The sequence below is a fragment of the Anguilla anguilla genome, chromosome 16 (genome assembly GCF_013347855.1).
Source record: "Anguilla anguilla isolate fAngAng1 chromosome 16, fAngAng1.pri, whole genome shotgun sequence".
NCBI lineage: Eukaryota > Metazoa > Chordata > Actinopteri > Anguilliformes > Anguillidae > Anguilla > Anguilla anguilla.
The window spans coordinates 23,360,919-23,379,178 of record NC_049216.1 but is presented as its reverse complement, the minus strand read 5'-3'; the positions used below and the strand labels follow the sequence as shown (position 1 = coordinate 23,379,178).

Genomic DNA, 18,260 nt, shown 5'->3' with positions numbered 1-18,260 from the left:
ATAGTAAAATTTGGAAAAGACCAGGTTTGAAGCCCTCAAATAAACAGAAAGTAAAAGTGACACTCTTCAGAGAAACGGTTGGCCATAAAGAGGAACAATGGGATGTGACTTCTTTGGGATAGAGGAGAGGGGTTGTGAGGACCCTACCTTTGAGGAAGGGTTTGCCATTGATGATGTCACCGCGGTGAGAGTAGCCGGGCCCGCGGGGGCAGAGCTGGGCGAATTCTGGTGTGCCCTTCTGCGGGCACTCATCACACTCTGTCCCCCAGGCCACGCCCACTGAGCAGCAGCACGCATCGACACGGTGCCTCCCCGGGATGGGAGCCCCACAACGCTCATCCGCATGAGTCAGATAACACTGCTCAGAGCGCAGGTCTGCACAAACACACGTACGGAGAGATATACGCACACATGCATATACGCGCATGCACACTCATAAACATACCCAGTGCATACGCTATGCATTAGTGCAACTGTTAAAATGTTCTTGGGTGTGTATTGTACCTTTAAGTAAATAAACTCACAGACATACACATACACACACACACATGTATATACACACCATGCACACAAACAAGTACATACACACACACGTATGTACACATGGAGATACACACATATACACATACATATAAACGCACCCAGTACATATTCTATGCATTAATGCAATACCTTATTTTCATGAGTGTGCACTGTCCATTTAAGTAACTGAATAAAAGCACAAACGTAAATATACGCACACGCACAGACACATACATACACAAGTGTACACACCCCATGCACACAAGTACACACGTGTGTGGGCACACATACACACACACACACACATATGTACACTTGTAGATACACATACAAACACATACATACACATAGATCAGTGCAAGGCCAGCTTTAAAAATTTATACTGAGTGCTAAATGTAGATCAGTACAGTTAACTGCCACTAGTCAGCAACAGATCTTCGTTTAGCACAGTACAATCAGCAACAATGACAACAGCCCATAAGAACCACATAAACGTACCAATGCAAGTTCTGCCAGTGGAGTCCACAGTCATGCCACTGGGACACTGGCAGATAAAGGAGCCTTCGGTGTTCACACACTTCGCATTGATGCAAACTCCCGGAAACACCTCACATTCATTTACATCTAGAGCCAGGAAAGAAAATTGAAACCATGCCCTAAGATCTATTAATAATCAACTTAAAACTGTTTAATCAGGGTTCTATCAAAAGCAGCAAACACAAAGTAAAAACAAGGCCACGTTTTTTTTTTTTTAATCTCAGTACAGTATAATTTTATATTGGACCCATGTAATAAAGAGGAAACGAACAAACGCAATGCAACTTCACACAAGAAATGCTACCCTTTCAATGACAATAACTATAATGACTCTTTCAACAGCTGAGAGCACAAGACTGCTGTAAAAGCCCCAGCCCTCCACATTTCTGCAGCTCCAGAGACTGGCTTACCTTCGCAGACTGTCCCTCTGACTCGGGCATACCCTTTGGCGCAAACAGGATCTAAACCAGAGGAACAATGGGTAGTGCATTAGAAAACCTATTCACACAAAAGTGCAGAAAACTGTTTTCACACAGAGAGCTAGTGTCAATATCTGGATACACTAACTACAGCACAAGTAGAGATGCCTCTGACAAAGTGCTGATATTCTCTAGACCGAGGGGTACTCAGATCTGGCCCTCGAGGTCAGTAGCACAGCTGGTTTTCATTCCTCCCCTCTAATCAGGGACTTTTTCGAACCTTGTAACATTAGCGGAGTTAAATCTCTGGCCAATCAGTGACATTAATTGATCAATTAACTATTATGTAAAAAAGAAAACCTGCAGTACTACCGAACTCAAAGGCCAGATTGAGTATCCCTGCTCTTGACCGAGGGACCCAGAGGGTTGTTTTACTTGAAAATTAACAGCCAGGACAGACCCAAGAAAGAAGGTGAAGTGGATCAACTGTGCAATTATTTACAAATCAATGCAGGACTGAGTAAGAGACTAAATGAGCACACCCTGCAGCTCTCCAAGACCAGGGTTGGCTACTCCCACAGTGGGCAACATGATGGGCTTTGCTCACCTAAAAGACATTGGCTTGTCAGCAAACATTTTACAGTGTGTTCTAATCCTTTAAAGCAGCGCACTTACCCCTCACACATATTCTGGAGGTCAGCAGTACACATTTTAAGTTGAAGTCCATTCTCCGACAGTTATTATATTATATCGGTATTATAAAGCGCCTGTCTTATAATCATCAGGAAATGCATAAGTATCAAAAAAGTCATGATAATGACTGTTAGGACATGGACGCCAGAGAAAGTGTTTTTACGGCATTGCAGTGACCATTGAACACCCAAGTCACTGGTATGTGGAAGGATGAATTATCCAAAAGTCGTCTGTGGTCATCCATGCTAAACGGCACAATTTCCACTGATGGGCTGTAGGGGGCGTAACCTGTAGGCTCACCTTTGGTACAGGGGGAACAGGGGCTGCCCCAGGCTTCCCCCAGCGTGGCGCAGCAGTGTGACTTTAGCGTGGCCCCGTTAATATTCACCTCACACCTCCCGTCAATGTGCCTCAGCCAGCACGTCCCTTTGGTCGTTTCTGTGAAAACCAAACACACACAAATAAACAAAACAAAAAAAAAACGCTCTCATATCGAGAATATTGATATTTCTGCATTCTTCTGCTGTCATGGCTGCCATCTGTGTGACAAATTTCTGGAACAAATGAGAGAGATTAGTTTTATTTACAAACGTTGCTTGGGAAAACGTTTGTTTTTTTGAGAGTTCACATTTGTCTGTCTGTCACCCAAATAACATTCCTCCCTTACAACCCCCCCCCCCTTATACCTGTTGCAAACATATACTCTAATCCATGGTCATCATGGCCCATATATACCATAAACCCCAGTTGGAACCTTACTCACCCACACAGGGCCAAAATAACCACCCACCCACCCACACACACACACACACACACACACACAGACTCCACACCACATTTCCAAACACTGATATTGCCATGCTCACCCAAACAAACAAACTCCACCCTGAGTACAACACACAGATGATGGGATTCAGTCAACATATGTCCTTAATTATGATGGATTATGTGCTTTTCTTTGAAAACAGTTTGGAGAGTTCAGTAAACAACAAAACTTGTTGAATCTGTTTAGGAAAAAACATTGAATGATTGAGATTACCAGGAAGTCAAAGTTAATGATGAATGTGGACTGAACACAGGGAAATAAACTGCCCAAAATACCCAGCCATGATCCCAGACTCCTCATCCCAATTATCCACATGCAGGCACTACCCAACATCCACAGACTCAATCAATCACATTTTATGTACATAGCATTTTATTTATATAGACTCCACCCACTCACCCACACACTGGGTTCCAGAGCTGTCCGTGGTGCTGCCTAAAGGGCACTGGCAGAAGAAGGACCCCTGGTTGTTCCTGCACTGCCCGTTCACACAGGGGTTTGACTCACACTCATCAATATCTGGAAAAGAAAAAACAGACACAATCAGTACCATTTACTGCCAAACAAATCCACACTCCACAACCAAGGCAAAGTCAAACCAAGACAATAGCAGCAATCTCTGAAAACCAAATGTAAAGAGAAGAGAGCATGCAAATGCTCACCTTCACACACGTCGGTCTCTGAGTCGAACCTGTAGCCCTTGGGACAGTGGCAGGTAAAGCTGCCTGGTGTGTTCCTACACTGGCCTTTATCGCACAGGAGACTGTTAGCAGCACACTCATCAATATCTGCCAAGAGAAAATTACATGAAATTTCAATTAGCTCTGTTGCACCAAACAAAATGGGAACACCAAACAACCTGAAATAAAAAAAGAAAAAGCCAACCCACCCCTGCAGTGCTGGCCTGACGAGTCCACCTCAAAGCCCAGGTTACAGTTGCACCTGTAGCCCCTCAGCATGTTCTCACAAACTCCATTCTGACATATGTCTGGATCCAGAGCACACTCATTTATATCTGTAACACAAGAATACATGTTGTTTTCTTACAAGATAGTTTCAGTTACCATTACAAATAAGACTGTATGTAAAAGATAGAGACATAGACACACCCTACACTTAACACAGGACAAAAACAAGCTCGCAGTGCTATCAGCGCAGTAAATCAATATTTAGGCTGTACGAAATGCAGCTGGGGGAGGGAGAGGGAGGCTAGCCAGGAGAGTTCAATGACCTGACCACTGTTGGGAAGAAACCTTAAATTGGTTAGTTTTGGTGAGTATGGTCCTGTACCTTCAGCCAGATGGGAGTAACTGAAAGAGGTTCCAGGCACTGGGGCACCCATCTCAACTGAGAACTAATGCTTCAGCTGGTCACTTGCACCACAATGGGAGTGTTTATTTGAGTGCAATTCAGCTTGTTTAAATCGCTGTACATGCTAATACTCATTGAACAGCCACTATACCTCGGCCATCACTAGTGGTTCCTGGTCCATGGCTGCAGAGAGCGGAGTATTCAGCTGAAGAATAGCCAGACAAGACACAGATTTAATTTTCGAGAAACCTAAAAACACTTGGAGAGAAAAAAATCAGATACACCTGAAACATTTATGCTTTCTCCTGTGTCCTGTTTCAGCTAACAGACACAAAAAGCTTCAGTACAAAACTGAAATTTTACAGTTTTAAATTCCATAACTATATTTGTTACATTAGATTCCTAGAATTCGTAATCCAAAGAAACACAAAAATGTCTTCAACTATGGGTTCAGCAGGACAGGTTCCAAGTGGTGAAACGGACCTCTGAGGTGACGGTTCATTGAGTTCAGAGTCTTGCTGTTGAATTGATCCACGTCACCTTACGACTCGTAACACTGATTTACCATCACCCACAGATGGGGGTTCGAGAGCCTTGCCTGCAGAAACACTGCTGCTCACTCACCATTAAACCGAAGCAATCTTTGGCTTTGAACAGTCATTTCCTTGCGGTAATGGTGCACAAGGGGGATGTGCCAAAGTACATTCCCCTAATTGATCACAGCTTTTCATTTCTCAGATTGTATATTTATTGAGCCGTAACAGCACTAGGGTTGGGTTGGAAACCCGGAACCACTATGGCACTGGTTCACATATGACCAGTACCTACTGGACCAAATTTCAATGCAGATATCAATGCCAAAAGCGAAATGGTAAAAATTCTAAGTATAAAGTATCATTTAAACAATTAAATGAAACAATTAAATTGTTAGATTTCTTGACCTTTGCGATAAAAACACACAGTCTTTCCTCTTTATTTTAAATAATGTATCAGTTCAGGCACTTTTTAGGCACCTGCACCATTTTTAAAGTACCGTTACCATCAGTATCGACAAAATATAAACAATACCCATTCCTAAAAAGTAGCCAATCATACACACCCTCTTCTGAAGCAGAAATGGAATATGAGTTTATGTCTACAGGCGTACTGCAGCAGAAGGGATTCTAGGAAATGCAGTACCTGAACTCAGGGATGGGCACGGTCGACATGGTTCCCCAAACGCAAACTCCGCACTGGCGCAGCAACACTCCGACTTGGTGACAGCACCGAAGAGGGGCTTCACACACTGGCCCCGCTTGTAGCCTCCGTAACACGTGCTGCGCATGTGGGTGTCTGATCAACAAAGAGAAAAATGACTTGAGCTCTCACTTACAGATTAGGGATCATTCCAGCCAGTGGCATCTACGGAACATGAGAGATATGTGGACTATGTGAATCAAAAGCCGTGCTAGCTGGAACACGGACAAAGTTCATCATCATCCAATAGTAACTGAGAGAACATTATAAAAATGTCTCCAGAAGTAGAGGTAGTAAAATAATAATAATAATAACAATAACAATAACAATAACAATAATAATCATCATCATCACAATAACAGCTGATAATCAGTCCTGTCCTACTACAGGTGGGAGACCAGTGTTTGACGGACAGGATCGTAGGGAAGCGCCTCACTCACCCACACAGACTCGCCCGTCCAATCCCACGGCCAGGCCGGCCATGCAGTCGCACCTGAAGGAGCCGTCCGTGTTGACACAGTGGCCGTTCATGCACATTCCCTGAGTTTCACACTCGTCAATGTCTGCAGCAGAGAGGTTAGCATTACCGGTATGGAAAACGGGGTGGCGGTCCACTCCTGGCTGCCTCCATCGCTAATCATCTTAGGAGCTCAAACAACTCCCTTCTGTACATGAGGCTGTGCAAATATCTAAGCTAGGCCGCTCTCAATCAAACATCTTATCCCAGACTGCAGTTTCATCACAAGTAATGTAGTCACGACTTTAAATAACGAAACTCAAACAGTTACCTGCAAAAAAAAAAATGTTGCTTTGTAAAATCTAAAGAAGGTCCCATAGTAAGCATTTCACCAAAAAAGCCTGCAACCCTTGAAAGAAAGCTTTTGAGCCAGTATAACATTTGCAATATACCAAAGATAATGCCTTCCAGAAACGCTGCAGTAATGGCATATGGGCTCACCAGCATTGTGCGAGTGGAACGGGTCATGAGACTGCCCGTAAACACCTCAGAGGTGCTGAGAGCTGGAGGCGAGAGCACTCCGCCGTGCCTGCTTCTCATATTATGCCTGAGATCACTGGATTAAATTTCCAAGCTGCAGACAAAGGGTTTTCTCAGGAGCCAACCACAAACTTCCCCTGCTACAGACACGAGTCTGCGGCCAGGTTCTGCTAGACTACACAAAGCAGGGATGAGTGCGTGTCACTGAGAGTGAGGGTTGGACGGTCTCACTGCGAGCTGAAGGCATACCTATGCAGAATCGGCCAGTGCGGTCCAGGCGATAACCCAGCTTGCAGATGCACTTGAAGCTGCCGTCCTCGTTGATGCACATGCCGTTCATACACATATTACTGTTGCGGCACTCGTCCTGATCTGCAGCAGAATGGGATCCAGTAAGTCATCACCATGGGGATAAGAATTACAGGCTCTTTGTAGTTCCTCAGGGTTGGTGGACATACCACTCATACAGTCACTTACAGTTAATGTTCTATTATATACATTTAAATACCGTTCATACTATTATAGTAATCTAATGCTATGAAGTCAAATAATGCCTAACATGGTTATGTATAGTCACACATCATGTCATGCTGCTATAAACAATCCGATTGCATCTGACACTATATTCGACACAGTGTAGAGTTTCATATACTGTCACATACAGAGTCACACCATTAAATACAGTGAGATTGGTCCTCATACTATGACGCACTGTTAGATATGTTCTCCCTGATGTTGTAGAACAGGAAATAGACCTTATTCTGAGAGCCATTCGGTGCGAGTAATAGGAAGACAGACCTTGGCAGTTCTTGCCGTCGGCGGTGACCTCGAAGCCGGCGTTGCAGACGCAGTGGAAGCTGCCCTCCGTGTTGACACAGCGGCCGTTGTTGCAGATTCGCCCGTTCGCCACACACTCGTCCAGATCTGTGGGACACAATCGCACAATCACTGACCTACACACACACACACACACGCACATAAGCATGCGTGCGCACGCAATTACAAATTGTCGATCAATAGCCAGCCAGTCAAGTAATAATCTTACTTCAAATGCAATGCAGGATAAAGAACCATAGAAGAATATAGGGCAACATGGCTCAGGAGTTAAGACCGATTGTCTGGCAGTCGGAGGGTTGCCGGTTCAAACCCCGCCCTGGGCGTGTCAAAGTGTCCTTGAGCAAGACACCTAATCCCTAACTGCTCTGGCGAATGAGAGGCATCAATTGTAAAGCGCTTTGGATAAAATAAATAATAAATGCAGTCCATTTACCATTTACCAACCACAGAAAAGCTACAAATCTGGCAGTGTACTGCGTGAGCTGATTCAGCATGCGCATGCAGTGCAGTGGCGGGGGCAGGGGCGGTGGCGATCAGGTCTCACCTCGGCACTCTGTCCTGGTGGCAGTGCTCTGGAAGCCGGGTGGGCAGTGGCAGAAGTAGGAGCCAGCAGTGTTCACACACTCCCCGTGCTTACAGGGGTTCCTATCACACTCAATCTCATCTGGGGCACAAAACACAACCATCACTTCACCGAAAATCAACCACAGACAAACCGCTCAGTGAACCAGCAAATAGCGGTCATTCAACAGCCACTCAACTGTTAATTGACAAACAATGAGATTATGAATGCATTATAATTGTGTCACATCGTGTTTGGGTTGTTTTTTTTCCCTTTTGTATGAAGGAATTACAGCATACTTTTCTGTAGCTACTGTTGCTCATATAAACCTACGGAAATATGCTTGTGAACTTCTTTTGGAAGTCATTCAGATTAGAGATTAAGCTTAAGTGGAGGTAAAGTTTTATCACTATGGTACTTAATGAGAAAGTCAGCGGTGCATTGTGGGAAGAATGTACAGTACCGATGCACTCCCCCCTCAAGTCCAGCTTGTAGCCCATGTTACACTCGCAGCGATAGCTCCCAGGAATGGGGATGCAACGGCCATTCAAGCACAGGTTCCTGTAGGCCTCGCACATGGTGGTGATGTTCCGGGGCAGAACAACTGCAGAGACAAACGGAGAACGTGCAACCTACCACCTCAGTCACTGCACTGTCCTAACACTGTCCAACTTGTTCTCAAAATTGCCTTTTCTCAAAATCAATCTGAAAACAAAATTATACATGCCACTCCGTGCAAAGTCATCTACCAATCAAAGTAATGATTTTGTGAAACATTTTTGTAGAAAGCCAAAGGTTACTGAACTGCTAATCCAGGACAACAAGAGCGGATGCGCATGATTGGGGGGCTTCAGAAATAGAAATGCGTACTTGAAGGTTGGGGTAATTCTGGCCAAGTTGGCCCTGGCTGTGGATAAGGACCTATACCCGGACCCGGACCTGGACCTGGAATTGGACCTGGACCTGGAATTGGACCCGGTCCTGGACCTGGGAACCCAGGGCCATCTGGCAGCCCAGGTACAACAATCTGGACCTGAGAGCACAGCCTGTGGTGTTCCTCTGGAGGCGAAAAGGAAAGGTGACAGTATTAGGTCATAACCCACCTGCAGTTTACGTTACCAGTGAGTGTGATTTAAGTCAATCAAAGTGCTCAGCCAGAGAGAGAAGAAATAATCTGGTTGGTTTATGGGGGTCAGTGATTGACAGCATATGAGTGGCTCCACCTATTATGGGGTTAAGCATCAGTCTCCCACCATAAACCTCACCCCTTCTCTTGACCCACCAGTTAGTATTGCTACACAGCTCTGTAAACACTGTATTAATGCGACACATTAAAGTACAGCTTGGAAGGGTGCCAGGGTCATGACGGGAAGGCTGAGTGTGGGGTGGGATAAAGCAGGTTTAAAGGGTTCAGACCTGTTCCCCGGGCAGGGCATATCTCGGGGGCGATCCCGTAGGACCAGCACCTTCCACTGTCGCAGCAGCACTGCATCTTAGTGAGGAGCTGGGAGTTCTGGTTGGCACAGCGGCCATTCAGCAGGCTGGAGTAGCAGTAGCCGCTGCGCGCATCTGTGGAGGAAAGTGCATTCATACTGTGCAAAAAGCAGGCGCTTCCCGGATTCATCAGACACAAGTACCATACGTCAGTTCCTGTTCCACATCACACGCTCCATACGCCACTTCATGAGGTTTAGCCTCCATAAAATTCAATAGATGCCTCATTTCTTCAAAAAAAATCTCAAATAAGCAATATAGCAATATAGCAAAAAAAATAAAGCATGAAAAAGTTGATCTGAAATGTTTGGCTGAACTCATTATTAGAGGAGGATAGCCTCTTCACTCTCCAGACACCCACACCCACCTGGGCTGGGTCCACTCTAGTCTCCTTCAGCCAGCCTTAAATACAGCTGGTGAAATCCATGTGCTCAACTGAGATGGCGCTAGCTCTCCTCTAGTACACTGAGTAGCCTGTAGAGTGGAAAAGAATTGTGAGTCTAGTCTGACTCAGTTACTGTAGCCTCTAATGTGGAGGGTGAGTGTACCCAAAGTGCTCGAGCATGTGTGCAGGGGGGACTGTCCCCGCTAGGGTACTGCACACATGGCAAGTCCATAATTATGGATGCAACTTCTAGAATACTGTTGGAATTATGGAATTCAAACTCCTTGACATATTTGAGCTGAGTTTTCCAACTTCCCATTTTCCTGTCATTATAAAAAGGATATATATGCAGAAGCTCCACAAACAGTGAGTTTTCCACCCATTGCTTTTGAATGTTTCTGTTCTGTCCTTATCTAATCAAAACCGGGGAGACAGACCAAACCAGACACTCTCCTCATCCTGCATAGAGGAATGCCTGCACTCAGAGATCTGTGCTACAGACAACAGCAAGTCTGCACATTTAATGAGTGGATGGGGGGAAGAAAGAGTGAGAGAGGAGAGTGAAGATGAGAGAATGCAACTTCAATGTTACATTTTTGTTGTTTATGCTTTGGCAGGATGTACTGACTGTATTTCAGGCCAATTAAACACTTAAATTTATTAAACTGGAGGTGGGGAGAGACAGCCACAGCATGATGCAGGAATGTACAGTGTGGTGCGACACCTTCCTCTGTTCCCCTCACAACAGTAAAATAAAACAACAAATTCCTGCAGAAGCTGCACAACACTGACCTACATTCTCCCTGCTGGGAGCATTTGGAAAGTTTGCAGTAGTTTTTAACGGCACAAATGCGCACGGCAGCTTTTGAGGAAGCAGGATCATCTGAGGACAGCCTATTTGTGGCAGAGAAACTCAGCGGGTAATTTATAAAACTGCCACAGCACCGAGGCCTCGAGTTTAGAAACCCCTCCTGATTCCTGCAGTGTGACTGAAAACGACACAAGCTTGAAGGCAGTGGAATACTCTCTACCTTTCATCTTTCTATCTTAACTTCCATCAATCTATCTGGCTCCTCTCTCTCTCTGATAATCTGACATTTTATCAAGTGAATTTCTGTCAGAGTAAAGAGGCCTTTTTTGCTAAAAATATCATATGAAAGCCACAATGATATTTGCTGTATTTTTGTGGAATTTATGTACGTTAGTAATCCACTTGGCTTTATAAGGAATACATCAATTACTGCCACCTAATTAGATGCCTGCAATGCAGACTAAATTATACACACAATCATAGAAAATGAGATGGAAATTAACGTCATACTGTCCATGATTAATACAAACATTAAAATAATATTATACGTTGAACAGTCATTGAAATGAGGGAATGTTTAAAAAAATCCTTAAAATGTGAACTTTTACATTGAAACCTTTTCTTTAAAGGGACACTCATATTTGTCCTATGCCAATACCTATGCATCTGGAACCATCGACAGGGGTGTAGTACCCCTGGGGACACTTGCAGAAGTAACTCCCGGCAGTGTTGGCACACTCGCCCACAATGCAGACCCCAGGGATGGCGGTGCACTCGTCGATATCTACAGGCAGAGAGTGAAGGGGCATGGGTGATTAAAGAGCTTTCCTGAACAGAGAGGCAGAATGGAGAAACGTCAGAGAACAGTGGTTTCCAAACTTCCAAATCAGCCCACCATCCTCATAACAGATACACACAGGGAGCTGCACTTTAAACGCGGTCAATTGTTCGATTACAAATCTAAAATTGTTGAGTCCAGAGCCAAATCAAGAAAAAATATATTTCTTTTGTCCCAAACATGAGGCTCTCAATACATTTACTGAAAAATAGCCCTTCTTTGTTACATTTCTTACAATGTAGCTTTATTGCGTGTTCAAATATGGAATTAGAAGGCAATTAACAAGTCACAACAACAGCCCTAAAGCTTTTTGTGTTTAGTTTGAGTTTAATTTGACTAGCGTGAATCTAATCTGAAGTGCAAAACATGAGTCAGATATTTTTTCACATTTATGTCATGACCCACCTCAATCCCTCTCACAGCCCACAATTTTGGAACCGTTGCTTAGAAAAATCCAACGGTGGTTACAAAAGGACACCACGAAGGATCCACCAAAAGAATTTCGAACAGGATTATTATTTCCAGGAAGTGCACTAATGACAGATTTAGCAAAACAGTACTCACCACCTCAATTTTGGAAGAAATCAAACATTAGCGGAACATCAGCAGGAGTAAAAAAAAATAAAATAAAAAATACAACTGTGGAATGGAATTTCTTTATGGAATTTTTCGCAGAATCAAATTATTATTTCTGGGCTTCACACAAGTGGAGAATTTACCCTGAAAATGATCACCACAAACACATCTTTTACCATTTTGGAAAATCAAATCAGAGCTGCAGTTGGTCTGGAATTGATCACAAGACTTCACTAATAAGCCAGTGTGTTTTACAGTTTTAATAACAAAGTAAAATAGGTCTTTCATTTGATGTGGAGATGCTGATCTAATTTGATGTGGATATGCTGATCCTAGTTTTCTTCTTTAAAATCATTTTTTTAGGCAAGCAGTTATTATAATAGTCCACTCAAAATTCAATGTCTTTAAACATAAAAACCAAACCATGCATCTTTGCCAGTACTATTTGAGAACCTTCCATTGACATCTATGCTGATAATATAGGAAATATATTATATATTATAATATAGTGCACAAAGGATGTCCATTCTCCATGAAAAACCCATAAACATGCAATTCAGTTAATTTTATTTTAACTTGCTTTTCATAGAGACACAATAAAAACATTCAGGCTCATTTGAACCAAGTACCAGGCCTTGCTCCATACCAGGTCAGGTTAAGCTCTATTTAGCCCTCATCTCAAACTCAGGTTTTTTAATGGCGTTTAGGAATAGACTCACACAAAGAGAGGAAAGCCTACTGCATGATGATTATTATTATTATTATTATTACCTTCACATTTCTGAGTGACATCGCTGAACCTGTGTCCTGCAGGGCACTTGCACTCAAAGGAGCCGATGGTGTTGATGCAGTTCCCTCCCCGGCACAGTCCAGGAATGGCCTGGCACTCGTCCACATCTGCCAACAACATTCACATACAAAAAATTAAATACAAACAAGATCACGTCTAATTGCTTTCTAGTCCCACAAAATGAATTAGCAAGATAATGAATCAGTAAGAGTGTAATGCTTCAGTATAGGGAATCTTCAATAAAGCTGTGGCAATACCCAGGTATGCGCAACAGCTACTGTGAGTGGGCCAAAATCACACTGCTGCAGCCCTGTTGAAGCAGGGAGCAGAGTAAACATGAGGCCGTGGTTTTAGTCTGGTTTGGAGAGTGGCGGGGCCGGTGTTGCATTTGGACTCACTGTTACATTCACAGGAGCTGAACTTTTCCTCCTACTGCTATGGCCTGCAGGCACCATGGTCTTTTCACCTTCACTGTACATACAGTACATCAGCACCGCAGACCCAGATGACCCCCACCCCCTCTGATTTTTCACTCTTAGAGGAACGATGATGATGATTAATGACCAATGTCATCGGTATTAGATATATGGCCCCCCTGTCACACCACTGGACACACAAAGTCAGGGAGCATGTTAAACCCTTGTGTGTGTGCGCGTGTGACAGTGAGTGTGTGTGTGTGTGTGTGTGTGTGCGCATGTGTGTGTGTGTGTGTGTGTATGTGTGTGCCTGTCAGTGTGTGTGCATGCATGTGCGTGTGTGTGTGTGTGTGTGTGTGTGTGTGCAGGTGTGTGGGTGGATGAGTGGGCTTGCAGATGCATGGCCTGCAGAGTGCCCTAAATATGTCAACCGTCCCAGAGGCCAGAAGATATGGGCTGAGAACCGGAGCCATACGCACAGAGCAGTATATCACAGACACCACTCCATCCCTGCCCCGCCCACCATGCTAACTCTCTCCAGTCCAGACCACAATGGGTTTTTACATAGCTGGAGGGGTAAGAGAGCTGGACCAGTCAGACACGTCCAAATAGGGAGTCCAGAACTTTCCATCATCAAAGCATGACCAACCTGTCCTGATCCACACCAATGCTGTAGCAATCTCACATGGAGCATAAGCAGCTCTGTGGGGTTATTGTGGATGCACAGACAGCAGTAGTGTATTCTTTGTGCAAGAAAGAATACCCACACTCACAACAATAGACACACTGACAACTGCATATAATCCTGACTGATAACAATATTCTCAAACGCCAACCAATAACAAACATCTGTGCCACATGACACAGACTTAAAATGTATAAATTAGACTTTTCTGGTTTTATTAAGGTCAGAAGTTTTCATGGCTGCTCACAGCTGTGTTCATAAAAGCTAGAGGCACTTGCTATATGCATGCTAATGAAGAACAGATGTTAAAAAATTCAAGAAAAAATCATACAATGTCAACTACAAATGCTGCAGCATCTGTGCAACTATTCTCTGAAGAGTAACACGGTAAAGCTGTTAACATCTATTGAAAATTCTATGATTACAAAAATAGTGAACAATGAAGTATGTGTTCTTAGCCTATGGCCACATAGGATAATGGGATGCAGGTGACAGATGGCTGCAAGGAGAGAGGCAGGTGCTGTACCTTGACAAGCTCCCGTTTGGTGGTTTGGAATAAAACCACGGCGACAGGGGCGGGGCTGGGTGGGGCACATCTCACAGGGGTGGCCCCAGGCGCGCCCCACAGTGGCACAGCACAGTGTCTTGGTGCACACGATGCCCGTCAGCTGGCCCTGGCACATCAGGTTACTGACGGTGGAAAAGCAGGGCCCAGTCCGGTAATCTGTGAACAGCATAGCATCAGTGGGGACACGCATCACCACAACAACAACACAAGTGTACATACGATAAATCACCATCTGCACTGTCTGTTATAAAGGGTACTGGTAATATATATATTTTATAGCTTCCTGACACTGAATATTTCACCAGGAAGCAAAATAATATGACTTGAACTATATCAGACCTTTTATTTTTGTATTTATTTTCTCGGCCGATCCATCTTTTTTCTGGTAAATTTAATCAATATGAATATTCAGAACAAGAAAAATAAACATGTTTATTCAATTTGTTTTTGGGCATGTTTCCTTGGCAAGCAGACACAAAGCAGTTGTCAAGCAGATACAACAAGCTGTTGTGAAAACAGTGTTAATTTATCCCTCGCACCGCACCGCATAAAAAGTGTTTCCTTGGAAATGCTCAGCATTAAGCACACAAAACACTCTGAGAACAGTTCCACCTGAACTGAAGTGCAAATCAACTGAAAACAGGGCCATTTTCTCATTATCACATAAAACCACAAAGAACGGGAGGCCTTGGCTGTGAACCAAGTAAAATAAAATGAACATTCAAGGCAGAAGAGTATACACTACACTGACCCCCAGTTACACAGCGACAATCCAAATTCAGAAACCACCTCCACTTCACACAGGCCAAAAGAGGAAAATTATGAAAAACAAGGTCCTATCCCAATATCATATATTATTATTTAAATTAATCAAAAACTGTTTTTCTCCTTTCAGATGAGATCACCAAAACAGCACCAGTCATGTTGGCTTTAAGTCTCTGACCCTTTAAGTCTTTACCTACATTAAATGCTTCAAACATAATTGGGTCATCCTCACTCTGTAAGTGTAATTAAGTACTTCTCCAGGCACAGAAGGACATGCTAGGGGAGCCCTGAACTTGCAGGAGAATAAACCCAAATCCCAGAACAGCCTCAATCAAGAGGCACACTAGACCCAGATAAAAACAGGAAATGACTGCGAAATGAACACAAACTCTTGGCTGAATCCTTAGTGATGATGAAGGCTTTGGGAAGATCAAACTAAATATCAGGCTTACAGCATAGATTGGAGACAAATGGTTTCTCTCATTTAAAGAAAATCCCTTTCAAAACAAAAACAAGGATGAAAACATTTGGGGAAATATTGATGGAGGGGGGGAGTGGGAGGTTGACACTGGGAATGCAATGCTTCCCATCATAAATTCTGTATTTACCCCCAGTTTGGACACATGCAAAGCCAATCAATAAGATAACTTGCAACCGACCCAACCTTTTTTTTAGGAAACAGCATGTGTCAGTGACTATTGTCACAAATATGGAAGTCTCACACCATGAGGCAACAGCTGGATCCTCCCAGCATTCAGCTCCTTACACGAGAGCGGGATACGCCCACTTCTCCGTCTCCATCCAACATCTGGAAGCAATCTGGCACGCTCCACTTCACAGGCGGATAAGCAATAGGCAACAGTATCCCACATTTACAGGGCAAGGGGAATATGCTCACACAGGAGAGTAATACCCAGCCCTATCAGTCATTTGGACTGCATGCAAATGCGCATGCTGGATGTAATCACACTGTTTACTTTCACCTCAACGGTGTAACGTATCAGAGACAATTTGTGTAGAAACTGAAGCACGATTTCTTTGGAAAGTCTCAACAAAAAATCATTGGTTGATCTGGTTTCATTTATAATTATACATTACATTAATTATTTAACTGAGCTATTTCTACACTTGGCAGAGGCCCTGAAGTACAAACAATAAGATATACTCCAGTGTTGGTCACACCACCATTAACCATGTTTCCGCTCTTTGTTCACCTTAACACTAGAATGGAAATGTTTATGCATCATTGACAGCCTTAGAGAGTCCAAAGATTTACATTTAATTAAATATAACTATGGTTTAGTTCAAAGATCATACAGTGTACAATGATTTTCATTTAAAAATATAATTTGAAACTTTTGTACAGCCATTAAACAGTTAGACTTTATGCACTGTGCAAAGTAATCAACTGCGCCATGCAGCCAATCAGGGAGGAGGTTCACTGGCATCAGCGTCACTCAGAGAGCGAGGGTTTCAGTCAGCAGGTCTGCCTCCACATCCCTGCGTAAGGGTAACTCCCCAAGTCTCGAAAGGGCCTGTTGTTCTGCCTATGGCAGCCACGCTAGACCTCTAACACAAGGACTGCACAGCTCAGCGCACTAGTGGACTGAAAAGCTACAGCACTAGGCAGCAGATTGCACCACTGAGAACAGACATCCAAGTCTGTGCTCTCCTAATCAATGGAACCAGACAGCAAATTAATCTGGGACTTCCAAAATATTAACATTATAAGCATGCTCTCTTTCGTATTCTGGAAAGATAGCTCTTCAACCATAAGAATAAACCTCATATTAAACTTAATAGCGAATAAAATCATTGCAGGTTGAAGGCTTTTCGCACATAACTTACGCAATGCTACTTTTACCAGGTGATGAGTTAACTTTTGCAATCAACAGCTTGAACTGGCCCATTAACAGCAGAGTAACAGAGCTTTAAATATAGTGAATGCACAGTCGGATGAATGAGTCATGAACGCTGGAAAAAAATACGGCTGCTATCAGGGTGTCAGGAAGCACTGGCAAAAGGACACAGTGAGTTCTTGTGCTTTCAACAAAACTTTTACTAAAGAGATGTATCTTTCAGGAGCGCCTTCCAAAGACATGACCAGCGATAAACGAGCGTCTCAAATGTCAAATTACACAAGAGAAGACTGCCTTAGCGTGGGCTGCCCGCTGCAAAGAGCTATAACCTCTGGATGATAAAACAGAGCCAGGACCTAGAAGTGCTTTGGATACAGTACAGTTGTTTAGTAAACTCTTCCATTCTGTTAAAACCTCAAACCTGAGCCAGTTTCCAATGAATGTCCTTTGAGTATAGGGCAAGATTTATAGGGTGAACAGGGTGATACAAATGTTGAATGATCGGAGAAGTTTAGAAGAAGAAAAAGAAAAAAAGGTGCCAAGCCTGTTGGGTGAAATAAAGCAAAACTATCTTGCTTGTAAAGTGGAGACCAGCTAACAGACATGGACTGGAGAGGGAACCAAGGTACACAGCAGAACCGTGAGATCCATCCATAACAAGGTTAGCACGAAGCTTGAATTTTTCCAGACACAAGTATTTTTAACTTTAATAATGACACTTTGATCATTATATGAGGCTGGAAGTAATCCGACAAGAAGCTCCAGTTATTAAACTGGCTTATCTCTGGTCTTTCACATAAAAAGCTCATCTTTAACAGTGAGAGAGGACTGAAGGTTGGGAAAATGAGGAGGATTGGCAACAATTATGAGCATAATCTATTATCCCACGTATAAACTATTCAGGGTTCAATTCCAGCACATCTGCATCTAATAGTTTCAAGGACAGATGAGTCAAGATGGATAATTTATGTCAAATCCAAAATGAGGACAATGGACAGACATGCAGGCACGCACATGTATGCACTCAAATAAGCATGCACACACAAGCATGTGCATGTACCCCTATGGAAAAATATGCAGACATGCACACAAAGGGCATTCATGCATGTACATGTCTTCAGCCCATTATTGGA

At 43.4% G+C, this 18,260-nt stretch overlaps 1 protein-coding gene across 1 annotated transcript in view; it reads right to left on the bottom strand.

The window, feature by feature from the left end:
* LOC118215399 (fibrillin-1-like) overlaps positions 1-18,260 on the bottom strand; it is a 54,831-nt gene that overhangs the window by 28,702 nt on the left and 7,869 nt on the right. Inside the window, exons 7-25 of the mRNA XM_035396147.1 lie at positions 14,462-14,659; positions 12,816-12,941; positions 11,289-11,414; positions 9,357-9,509; positions 8,811-8,999; positions 8,404-8,544; positions 7,923-8,042; positions 7,340-7,465; positions 6,791-6,913; positions 5,985-6,107; positions 5,488-5,640; positions 4,460-4,513; positions 3,887-4,012; positions 3,660-3,785; positions 3,397-3,516; positions 2,472-2,609; positions 1,470-1,520; positions 1,021-1,146; positions 148-375 (exon numbers count right to left, since the gene is read on the bottom strand). Coding sequence (XP_035252038.1) covers positions 148-375; positions 1,021-1,146; positions 1,470-1,520; positions 2,472-2,609; positions 3,397-3,516; positions 3,660-3,785; positions 3,887-4,012; positions 4,460-4,513; positions 5,488-5,640; positions 5,985-6,107; positions 6,791-6,913; positions 7,340-7,465; positions 7,923-8,042; positions 8,404-8,544; positions 8,811-8,999; positions 9,357-9,509; positions 11,289-11,414; positions 12,816-12,941; positions 14,462-14,659 — 2,547 coding nt within the window. The remainder of the gene's footprint in view (positions 1-147; positions 376-1,020; positions 1,147-1,469; positions 1,521-2,471; positions 2,610-3,396; positions 3,517-3,659; positions 3,786-3,886; positions 4,013-4,459; positions 4,514-5,487; positions 5,641-5,984; positions 6,108-6,790; positions 6,914-7,339; positions 7,466-7,922; positions 8,043-8,403; positions 8,545-8,810; positions 9,000-9,356; positions 9,510-11,288; positions 11,415-12,815; positions 12,942-14,461; positions 14,660-18,260) is intronic.